Raw genomic sequence first — 12,725 nt, 5'->3', positions numbered from 1 at the left:
GTATCGTATCTGTTGTTATGTGTCTTCTAACAATGAAACACGTACTCCTAACAGTGACATAGTAGTGCTTGTTATAATATAGATGTGAATGTTTGAAGTAACATTGCAAATACGAAGGTAGAAGTGAACGTATCGGCACTGTAAGCCGGAGATTCAGATTCGATTCTCGATCAAATCGTGAATATCTTTACTTTGTATATTATTGTTCACTTTTTAAGTATTGAAATAACGTGATTGATGTAGCAAGAGAAAGGAATTACAGTATGTGGTAGCATATTGATCGCACCATTTCGATGTGATTATAGTTATCTAACAAGTTTTCCAGGATTTTCTTTAGTTGCTTTGATTTGTATAACACACAAAGAGTAGAAAATTGTGTGTTAGTGGAAATGGACTGGGTGGCGTAGTGGTTGACACATCAGCACGGTATGCCGGAGGTCCCGGGTTCGAGTTCCGGTCCAGTCAGTCACATTTTCACTCTTTATGTTGTAGAATTCGCACCTATAGAGGATCTGGTGTGTAAAAAAAAATCGGTTGTGTCCTTCTTTAATTAGTCTATATGCTTTGATTTAATCATACATGTCTCCACCTCGTTTTCCTCACCAGATAGTATGTTCGTTAAAAGGGAAAAAAATCCAACTCTTACACTAAAATTAGGCCGAGATCTATATCTAGAACTGTAAAGTGAAACAAAGCGGCAGAATCCATCTGACACTTAATAACTGACAAATATTAGTTCTTATTTTGTTTTTTATTTCCTATATTTTTTCATGCAGTAATACTTTGTTTCCCCTTATTTAACTACAAACAAAATATTTCAGGTTCAAACACATGCAGATTCGGGTGAATTCCGAGTCCTTGGCATTCCATGGTTCAACGCAGCTTGAATGTTCGAAGACCAATGGTCATCTGGATAACCTGGTAACAACACAACAACACCTCTACAACAGACAGTTTTGTTTAAATATTGCAGTAAATTTATTTGATTACCTTGGCAGTATTTTGAGTTATTTTCTCCTAGCGCTTCCAATTTTCACTGGGGTGTATGATGATCTGTCGCCACCAGACCTCAGCGCCTTAATCAGTCAGGTGAGTTGTCAATACCGTTTATTTTTCAGTCCTGTTTGATCTATTTCTGAGTTTATTACATCATCTGTTAATGTTCCTGATTACACGGAGTTACATGTGATGTGTTCAATATTTTGCAGTCTTCATTTCTTTATCTTTGTACTTTACTTGGAAATAGTAGTAAAAGTCTCTTGTTAACAAAATAGGGTGACATGATGATTCAGTGGTAAAGTCCTCGGATCTGGTGTATGAGGAGTCCCCGGTTTGATTCAAGCCTTGTGGCGTGTAGTGGATAACATCGTGGTTTTGGTTGGGGTTTACCCTTTCTTTTTACTTTCTCATTGTGCTAATTCCTCTGTTGTCATACTCTTGTATTTATGATTCGCCTCTTTTAGCTTATAAGACATGATAGTTGGACATTATACGTAAGGTTTCTGTTCATTTTCATTTCTAGAAATATTTAAGGCTCAAAATTGTGATGGCCCGCGGTGGCTCAGTGGTAGAACGTTCACCTCTGGTGCGTAGGGTTCCTCGTTCGATTCCAGCTCAGCACAAGTGACCTTTCTGGTGAACAAACACCATTTGCGTGGGCTTTCTTGGGGTTCTCCCGTTTCCTTTCACTTTATTCACTCCACCATTCCATTCATTTCTTACCATCACCGTCTCCTTTAACATAGCCGGCATAACCGTGGAAGATTTCATTTCGTTTTTTTTTTTTTTTTTAAATTGTGATAACAAATGTCGATTGGTTTAGTGAAACTTCGATTAAAAAAAAAAAACTAATTATCTCAATTAACGAGGATCATTACAAGAAAGTAGGAAGTGTTGATTTATAAAATTTTACAAATTTCTTCTAGATGTAAAAGAGAAACGAAATGGTTCTTTACAAAATAGTATTTACCCTTGTCATACAACACTTTGTGTTCTGTAGACTTCGAAAACAGTGAATTATCAGGATGCTAGTAAAGTAACTGCGGCTGTAATCTCCACAGTTTCTTTAAAGACGCAAGGCCTGATCACTGCCACTCTATAATTCATCACATTATGACATGGCCAAGTTTATGTACAATCTTGTTCAGAAGAATCTAACACCCACCTCTTTTTGAAAACACTTGTACTCTAAGCCACAGTTCGAATTAAATCAAAGAAATGTTGATTTTCTTTGGTCAATCGAGATACTTATTTAGAGCTACAGTATTAAATTTTCTTTTATGTGAATATCAGAATATTGCATCTTCAGTGAAGGTGGGTTGTCAAGATGTTTTTTGAACAAGACTGTACATATCCAAACTGTTGTCGGTATTCACAAAAATAATAATTTATGACGATTACTTTCTCTGTTGCGCTGGTGGCCATGTAGAGGATCTTGATTCCACATCTTAAGACAATATTGCTGTATTTGTCGTGCAACGAAAAATAATATTAATCAAAGTAAGTGTTTTTGGGAATGCCCTGGAGGCACGGTGCCTCATCGACCACATTTGGTACAAGGGTCCCTGGTTCGAACCCAAACCATTTGAGTTCATGGTGCACAGCATCGTGTCTGGGCTTACTGGCGTTTTTTCCGTTTCCTCCCCATATTCATCTCTGCCAATTATGTAATAATAGTTCACTTCCATTAATCTCCCGTCTCCCTTAGCGTAAAGGGCATAAGTGTGGGTCGTTAATTAGATTTCTTTTCTTTGGGGTGGAGTAGTTTCTTCTAAATAATGTTCCCTGCTTCCACCTGAAGCGTTGCCGAAAGCCGAGGGTCTGGGAGTGTGTGGTTTCGAGTGGGATTCCAAATAGAGGCATATATCAAGTTGTTGATTCAGCATCGTGAGGCCACTAGGAAACTACTTAGTCTCTTATTGATAGTCATTGTTGCCCCTAACTTTGCTTTTAATTTTCCTTGTTCTTTCTCTGTTTTTGTTTTCGGGATCCTCATGGTTGGCAGAAAGGCTAATTTTATAGGGTTGCCAACTTCTTCATATTATATAGAAATTTCCATATTTGACACAATTTTAGACTGTCTTCTAGGTTACAGTTTGGTTCAATCTGGGAGTTCATATCTCTCGTATTAACAAACAAACGAACAGACAAAAACAAACAAAAAAAAAAAAAAAATGGCGACTTCAATTTTGAAAATACAGGCAGGATCTTAATTCTTGGAAATTACCTTGATTTTTATTTTCTTTTTACAAAGGCAATCTTCTTTTACAAACATCAGGAACGTAGCTGGATAATTTCTGGGATCTCTGAATACTGTTGAAGTATGAGATTTATACTAATTCTGGGTTCTAGTTTGAGGGTGTTTTGCGAAAGGTACAATGAAATCTCATAAATCAAACTTAAGAGAGTTTTAATAGAGTTTAATTTAGAGTGTGAATTTTACTGTCTTAGTGAATTGTCTTATGCACTGGGAAAAGCCTAACATAAACGGATTTCTTTGTCACATACCTGGTAATTTCTGTTGATGATGAATATTCCAGTTCCGTGCTTTTGATTGTCGTTCAGCTTCAATCCTGATATAGTCTTGATTGGGGGCGGATTATTATTTCAGAGCCGAAGTAATATTGGCGAGTAATCCTTTACGAGTCTCGTAATATCTATGCCGAACACCCTCCGTTTCGGCTGTGTTAAATTTGAAATGAATATTGTTTCACATACAGAAATATCAGTCTGTTTCAGCTATAATTTAAATCGAAGTCTGGTAAACGCAGAGTATACAACTTATGTCCATAATGACAATAAATATAGATCTTGCGTCGTTTATTTTCTGAGTACCACTGGACTGAAATGCCCTCTCTTTAAAATTACCTAATATTTTATATCAGGATCTTTGCTGAGGTTGATAATCTAAAAGTTCGTGGACGTGACGTAAAGCCATGTGCAGTGATAAAACTTTTCCGAGTCCAGGTTCCAGAATTTGCAGAACAAATTTCGGAATTTAGAAAGTAAGAAGTATGACTGTGCCAGCTTTCCGTAATGAGTTCTAATTGTGTAAGTGAAGCTGCCATTAGCGCATAAGACGAATTCACAGACCATGATTGTATAACAGAGATTTTTTACATCATAATCGAGCTCTTTACATACAGTTGTTTACAAGTAAATTTAGTCCCGTATTTCCTGATCTTTCCTAAACTTATACCAGTAGAATGAAAATTAGATTTGACTCGAAATAAAATCTAAGATTAGGATTACCAGAATATTTTGTAATCATTTTATAGTTATTTTGTGTAATAAATTTGTTTTACGGTTTTCATTAGTTGATATTTTTGTTAATTATTCCTTCTTCTACTTAGTACATCAAGAGTTCAAAGAATAATAAATTAAAAAACAAAAATAAGGAATCCTTTTCTGTATCTTTATCTTTTTTCCTCCACTTTCTAAAGTACCAAAGAAAGATAGAAAATAGTTAATCCTATGTTACAAATGATTAAATTTTGACTTTATAAAAGTTCTTTTACAGAGTAGTGCTTCGTGATGTTTGATAAAACTACATGTGTTGACTTTATTTCTGTCAACGTCGTCAAGCATGGTATTATTACTGTGGAATTAATACTTAAACTGCTTCTATTGCAAGGATAGACAAAGATGGCAGTTGAGTGTTTAGTGTTTTATAGTTCAGTTATCTTAGTTTTAAGAAGCAGACAAAGCTATTGAGTTTGGCTCCTAAGTGATGAAGATATCCTTTCTGTACATACGTAGGGGGGCGCGGTGGCTCAGTGGTAGAGCGTTTACCTCCAGTGCTTGGGGTCCCTGATTCGATCCCAGCTCGCGTCATGTGGACTTTGTGGTGGACAAACACCGTGCTCGTGGGTTTTCTCGGGGTTCTTCCGTTTCCTCTCACTTTCTTCATTCACCATTTCATTCATTTCTCATCATCACTTTCTCATTTAGTCTAACTGGCATAACCATGGAACGTAAAACTAAAAGATTTCATTTCATTTTTCCGTACACACGTGAAGGAAATTAAATGCGGAATAGAAGCAGTTCAAGAAATAATCGCAGAGTAATAACGTGCTTGGCGTTGTTGACAGAAATAAAGCATTTGTTTTTCAACATCACGACCCACCATCACTCAGATAAACAACTTTAATGTTTATAGAAAAAAAATGCGTTTAAATGCATACGCTAACGTATTATTTATTTCTTACTTATTGTTTTCGTAAAAATGAAAATTAGACTAATAAATTTCAAAAGTATGAAGTTAGAATAAGTAAATTTCACAAAATCGAAGTTAGAATAAGTAAATTTCACAAAATCGAAGTTAGAATAATTAAATTTCTTAAGAATGAAGTTAGAATAAATAAATTTCATAAGAATGAAGTTAGAAAAAAAAAATTAAATTTCATAAGGATGAAATTAGAATAAATGATTTCTTAAAATGGAATAAGAGATAGTGATTAACGCTCCTAAAACCCTGAAATCATGACGACTTAGCCGCTCAGTCATCACTAAGTTAATCGTGCGCCGTCTGGCCAACTACAGCTCTTCATGGGCTGAAGTGCCAGGTAGTTTAGGTCAGGTTTAGTTCCCGTGTGAAATTTTTACAATTAATCTTTTGCCCCCTGTCTTTTTTTTTTTTTACTTACTTTTTAATTAAAAAAAAAAACAAATAAGCAAGTTGAAAGGTATTTATTTAAGCAAAAGTTATGAAATAATTGAATGATTTTGATTACAGAGTGCATTTGTGTCAATATACCTCATCTCAGCATTTAGCAGATTTGTGGATATCTCAGGGAAAGTGACTATGGTGGCTGGTGTAACGCATCGAGTTGTTCAACTGATTGAACATATGTTACTTCTAGAGGAGAACTGGGGCAGCGCAGAGGAAGAGGGGATTACTTTCACGAAGCCTTTTCAAAGAACAACATATGGCAGTGATGATCGTACGCTTAAAGAAGCAGAGGCAGAGCAACAAGCGAACTTGGAGATGTCTAAAGCTTCTCGAAGGTATCTAGAATTAAGGCATTAGACGAGAGAAAGGACCAATCCATCTTTTAAAATATTAAGGGAAAACGTTAGCGCAAAACATGTTTTCACGAGATGACTATCGCATCATTGAGTTTGTGTCAATTGAGTAATACATATGAGGAACACTAGATGGCTGACAAGTACATTACAATTCCTGATTCACTCACAATCAATTTGTGGTTTGATCTCGTTTCTTCCTCATTTAACTAACTCTATGGCCAATGGAACTCGGAGGTTCAATGCCGCATTCACAAAAGCACTCCACTGACTTCTGTCCTTAGCCAACAGGATCCAGTTTCTACTTTGTGCGAGATCCATCTTAATATTGTGCTCCCATCTACGCCTAGGTCTTCCTAATGGTCGTTTTCCGATTGGTCTTCCAGTTAAGATTTTGAAAACGTTTCTACTTTCTCCATTGTAGCTACATGACTTGCCCACCTGAGCCTCCTAGATTTGATGACCCTAACAATGTTTGGTAAACCGTATAAATTATGTAGTTCCTCATTATGAAGTTTCGTCCATTCCCCATTCCTATTCCTCTTGCGTCCGAATATTCGTCTCAGGATCTTGTTCTCAAATACTTTCAGTGTATGTTCTTCCCACGTTTTATTTATTTTAAGCTTCAAATTCCTCGACAGAATTCGCAACTCGACAACAAGAGATTTTGTACTGAATAATAACACGATTTCCCTGCTTTTAGTCGACATTTAATTTCTTCGTGAATATGGTTTTCGTCTGTTAATATTGATCCTATCTCTTCCTCAATATCTCATTATGCGTCATAACATTTTAACTAATAGAGAAATTGAATAGTTTTCGTATTTTTATTTTATGTTTCTTTCTTTCTTGTTTGCATTCTTGCCTGTTTTCTTCCATCCTTTCTCTCTTGCTTGCTTTCTTTCTATTATGTGCACGCGTAGTCTTAGACTTTTGTATCTCCTCGTGTTAAAAACTACAGAAATAAATATATAAATAAAGCTAACTTTTGCATAATTTAAAAGCAACGTACTACGTAATCTATAGAAATTAATAATAATATCATTCCTTGAAACGAAACCATTTATATTTAAGGCTTCATAATGAACACTCTAAATTGGGAATTGTATAGTGTAGAATAGCTGAGAAAATAAAATATATAATTTAAAGATAAGTTTAAGATAGTCTATCACAGCAAATCTTCATATATAACAAGAAATATTTTTACGAATAGCTGCGTAGTGAATGTGTTCAGTGTTGTAGGGAAGACACTTTATCGACTACTGGATTGCTTTCATTTTTACGTCAATCGAGTTTTAGTTCAATTACTATATAGCTAAAAGATAAATAGTAAATTAATAGCCGTAATATGTGCTGCCTCTCTTTGCTTAAATTTTAGCAAGATACAGTAGCGTACGCAGAATTTCATCAAGAGAGAGGGATTCAAGCGCACAATCACACATCCTTTCAAAACAAGAGCAAGTTTTGTATATGTACAGGGTGTTTCAAAACAACACCAACAACGTTTGGGAGGTGATTCCTGACACCAAAATAAGACGAAAAGTATAGACCAACCTGGGTACACAAATGCTTCCTTTTGGAGTTACAGGCTGGCGAAAACATGAAAAAATGAGTTTTAAAGGTTCATAGCTCCAAAACTATGGGACCTACCGTAGTCGGGTCAAAACTTTACTAAGGAACTAATATGTGTTCTATCCAAAAATGCATGTTTCAGAATCCTAAGATATTCACGCAACAAGTTTTGTACAGGCAGTTTGGTCCCGCCATATAATCTGAAGTACTCATTAACTACTACTAGAAAAATTGTTGCGGAAGTACTGCAGGATTCTGAAGCATGTATTTTTGGATAGAACACATATTAGTTCCTTAGTAAAGTCTTGATCCGACTACGGTTGGCCCATAGTTTTGGAGCTATGGATCTTTAAAGTTCATTTTTACACGTTTTCGGTAGTCTATAACTCCGAAAGGAAGCAAGCATTTGTGCACCCAGGTTAATCTATACTTTTTGTCTTATCTTGGTGTCAGGAATCACCCTCCCAAACGTTGTCGGTGTTGTTTTGAAACACTATATATATATATATATATATATAGAGAGAGAGAGAGAGAGAGAAAATTTTTATTTTTCCATAATATCTTGCTCAAGAGACCAGAGTTTAAACTTAAGATTATCTTGTGATTTTTTTTTTTTTAAATTCCTACCCCTAAAATAAAGGTAGTTTACTTAAGGGTGAAAATCAAGAATTGTTATTTTCTCGAAAACGGCTCTAAAGATTGTGTTTATATTTCATAAATCAATCTGTAGTATATGTCATTTCTCAGAAAAATCGAGAAGAGGTGGTTTACTCTTAAGGATTTTTTTTTGGGGGGGGGGGGGGAGACGATTTTCTTAAAACCGACTTAAGCTGTTTTGATCATATTTCAGGAATAGATGTTCCCCTTGTTAATAACGTGACAATATGACATAACTCATTTGTCCTTTGGAAAAAAAAATAGGTATTGTTTGTTCTTAAGGATGTTTTCTCGGACGATTTTCTCAGAAAAGACAGGCGATTTTGTTCCTATTTTATAAATATATATTTCACTAATAGGGTATAATTGATTTATTCTGAAAAATATACGAGGGATAGTTTATTCTTGGTGGTGAATATATATATATTTGACGATTTTCTCAAAAACTACTCGGGTAATTTTGGTCTTATTTTATAAATAAATATATCCCCAATAATTGTATAATCTTGCGTAAATTACTCCTTTCCACACACACACACACAAAAAAAAAAAAAAAAAAAAAAAATCAAAAGGGGTAGTTCATTCTTGGGGGGTGAGTTTCTTTTCATACTACTTTTCAGAAACGACAGGTAATTTCGTTCTTATTTCGTAAACACACATTTCATTAATATTCCTATAATGTTGCATAAATCAGCTTCATGAGAATATACACAAGGGGTAGTTTACTGTTGAGGGTGAGTTTTTGAGTTTTATAAAATACGATTCATGAGATTTTGTGAAATATTTTACACACAAATATTTCATTAATAACCCTAAGATATGGCAAGGGGTAGTTTGCTTTTGGGAGTGAGTTCTCTGTGGACAAAGTTTTCCGAAAACCTTATGATCTTTGTTCATATTTCAGAAGAAAATGTTTCATTAATAACTGGAGCATAACATAATTTAGTTTAAGAAATTGGAGCGAGAAAGTTTAGTGCGGTGGTCCGTACCTGTTATTGCGTGCTAGTAGATCTGATTTTTAGGGTTTGGTTGGATTAAAAAGAAATAGTAAATTCGTTTTAAAGTTTAAAGTTTCGTTATTTACTTAGTATGAATGAACAATCATTAGAGGATTTTGATCCGTCCAGAACAGTGGACATAGGTTTTTCAGTGCTCAAATTACAAGACATGTACATTGACATACACCTGATTTTTCTTAAAGCTTCACATATATTGCCCTTCAATTGCTATTATCGTTCAGGGATAGCTTGAGATAACCTGTGCTATTTATACAAGTAACCATCATTTAAGGTTGAAAGATGTAGCCCTGTATCAAATTAGATTTGTATTATTGTAGGGCCTAGGACAGAACAATATTTTTCTGAGTCCTGCTCTATATGATAAAAGCACTTTCTGTTTCTATATATGATTTCTTTCTCTTTTTCAGTGTTGAAAAATACGAAAACACAGAAGCCGGTTGGGTTCTGAAAAACGTTACAATTGCTATACCTCAAAGAGATGATGAATTGGTGAAAGGTAAGATTGTCATCCATATATGTGTCAACTTATTTCCAAACATGGAAATTTACGTACATTTATTGATGTGAAAGAAATATTTGTTCTCAAAATTATTATAGGTCCAATTTTAAACATATCTTATAAATTAGGATTAGACGCACGGAAGTCTGTTGAATGCTACTTCTGGAGCATTTGAAATTTCATTAATTATTCGTATATTAATCATTGCAAATAAGGACATTGTAATGTTCATTCTTAGTAATATATAGATGTCATCCCAAAACTAATAGCTCCTCTTCTATAAAAAATTTACGGGAAGAAGAAAGAATTGGAAATTTTGTATAAAAGAAGATACATATATTGATTGAGTACCTATTAAGGCTATTCAAAATATTGAGTACCTATGAAGGCTTTGCTTTCGACACTTTTCTGCCACCGTTTACTCCAAGGCTGAAATCTGCTTTGGACAATCTTAGATTTTTGATTCATGCGATTTAAATGTCCTCCACGTCCTGGAAATGCTGTGCGCGAAAGTTGATTTTCAGAGGGACAACTGGAAGTCAGACAAGAGTTTAAGGAAGTTCGAGGATTACTGACTGCTCAAATTGGGCAGTGGGATGTGACGTTTCCATTAACATATGTGAACAAATGTTATCGTCCTGAAAAAAAAAAAAAAAAAAAAAAAAAAAAAAAAAAAAAAAAAAAAAAAAAAACTAACTTCGACGTCGAATAGCTTCTGTCGATCATGAATTAATGATTCTATAGCATTATGTCCTCAATGACACAACTCCTGACACGACAGACACAACTGTTCGCTTTAATATATACACCTTTTATCGGTTTTTATCCTGCAGCTCGGTTGCAACTTTGCCACTTCGATGTTTATCGCCACTGACGCTTCTTCCTCCCGGAATTTCTTCTTAAATATGTTAATTGCATTCTCTCCAAAAGGTGCCAAATGTTGATTTCTTCATTAATTTTTATGAAGGAGTTTTTGTGGCATGTAATTGGTTGGAAAATGGACATGGGGATCTACGGGATTGGCTGAAGGCTTCAGCCAATAAAATTTAGACTTATATCTTCATTTATGTTCTATAGTGTCTATATAGTGTTTGATGAAGGATGTGGTAGATATCCGAAACTGTAACATGTTATAGTTTAAAATACAGTGTGTGTATGTGTTAAAGCTTTGGTCAGTATTTCTTTTGTTATACTAGCTGAAATATCCGTTCTCCACACGAAGGAAGGTGTGTATGGACTTATTATTTGCGAAAAAATTAGCCTCCTCTCCTTTCCCTTAGAATACACTCAATCAAAGTGTAATGAGAAAATCTAGATCGACCAAAATGGCTCTCGGCAAAATGCTGTGTTCAAAGATTGAAATGTTTCTTCGATTTGGGCATTGTATGCATAGAAAATGGGGAATTAAGATATTTGCGAAATTATACCTCCTCTCCTAGAAGATTCTGCAGAGTTGTTTTCGTTCTGTTCTATTAAATGTGGACTTAAATGTCATCAGAAGTCACCAATCAGTTTAGTGACCCGGAAAACCATGGATTCGACGTTAATCTCAGTCATTTTGGACATTTTATCCCTCCCTGCCTCTCCCATGCCGAAGGGCTGAACTTGAACCTAAACTGCGTCTGGAGTTCCACTATTCATCCCAGCGACCTCGAAAACTATAGAGTTGACACTAATATCGGTCGTTTTCGATTATTTTTATATGACACCCCTTTCCACCCCTACCTCTAAGAATATCTTACCCCATAGTATTTTTTCTAGTTTGTAAGTTATATGTGTGCAGAGTTTGGTTGAAATTGTTCCATGCGTTTCAGAGTTTTGTTGGAGTATGCATACATAATTAGATACACACCCACACATACATACATTTCAAAACAACACCGACAGCGTTTGTCAGATGATTCCTGACATCAAGATAATACGTAAAGTATAGACCAACCTGGGTGCACAAATGCTTCCTTTCGGAGCTATAGGCTGCCGAAAACATGAAAAAATGAAATTTAAGGGTCCATAGCTCCAACACTATGGGACCTATCGTAGTCGGGTCAAGACTTTATTTAGAAAATAATATGTGCGCTGTCCAAAAAATACATGTTTCAGAATCCTAAGGTACTCAGGCAACAATTTTATAGAGGGATTTTGGCTGCGAGCATATAATTTGAAGTACTTACCAACTACCTTTACAAAAATTGTTGCGGAAGTACATTAGGACTCTGAAACTTGGATATTTGGATAGGGCACATACTAGTTCCTGAATGAAGTCTTGACCCGATTACGGTAGGTCCCATAGTTTCTGAGTTATGGACCTTTGAAGTTCATGTTTTCGGCAGCCTATAACTCCGGAAGGAAGCATTTGTGCATCCAGGTTGGTCTATACTTTTTGTCTTATTTTGGTATCAGAAATCACCTTTTAAACGTTGTCGGTGTTACTTTGAAACACACTGTGTATATAGATTTTATAATAACGAAAAGTTAATATTCAGATTACTAACCTAAAACGATTCATTTGGCAACCAAGACTCTTCAAATGATCATCAGTATTTCATTCACGCTATTTTACTAGTACTGCTTTGCAAGTGCAACCTTCAAATTGAAAGAAATGTAATGTACCGAATCTTTACACTGCAAACGGTAATCTTGAGAAAGATTGGGATAACCAACATTTATTAACAAAACGTTAAGTATTAGATTCTGTACCAAATTTATCGATGTTTATAACCACAAAATTCAATAACTTGAACATAAATATGTTTTGGTAAAACCGAACCTCCAAGTGATTTTCAAGAACGCATCGTTTTGTTGGATGAACGGCGACAAGAATTAACGAGTTCTATATGATGTAGACAGACAGTAGAAACAAATTATAGACCTGGTAATAGCACTATTAGGTCTTAAAAAACAATTTTACTGTGGAATAAGTGAATTTTGAACCCCATTATTGGGATTTTTGGTTA

At 35.1% G+C, this 12,725-nt stretch overlaps 1 protein-coding gene across 1 annotated transcript in view; it reads left to right on the top strand.

The window, feature by feature from the left end:
• LOC145663965 (lysosomal cobalamin transporter ABCD4-like) overlaps positions 1 to 12,725 on the top strand; it is a 55,296-nt gene that overhangs the window by 33,758 nt on the left and 8,813 nt on the right. The window contains exons 7-9 of the mRNA XM_081730198.1: positions 822 to 1,089; positions 5,735 to 6,006; positions 9,680 to 9,768. Coding sequence (XP_081586324.1) covers positions 822 to 1,089; positions 5,735 to 6,006; positions 9,680 to 9,768 — 629 coding nt within the window. The remainder of the gene's footprint in view (positions 1 to 821; positions 1,090 to 5,734; positions 6,007 to 9,679; positions 9,769 to 12,725) is intronic.

The sequence above is a fragment of the Thermobia domestica genome, chromosome 11 (genome assembly GCF_964235325.1).
Source record: "Thermobia domestica chromosome 11, izTheDome1.hap1.1, whole genome shotgun sequence".
Lineage (NCBI taxonomy): Eukaryota > Metazoa > Arthropoda > Insecta > Zygentoma > Lepismatidae > Thermobia > Thermobia domestica.
This window is presented reverse-complemented; position numbering and strand designations above follow the sequence as displayed.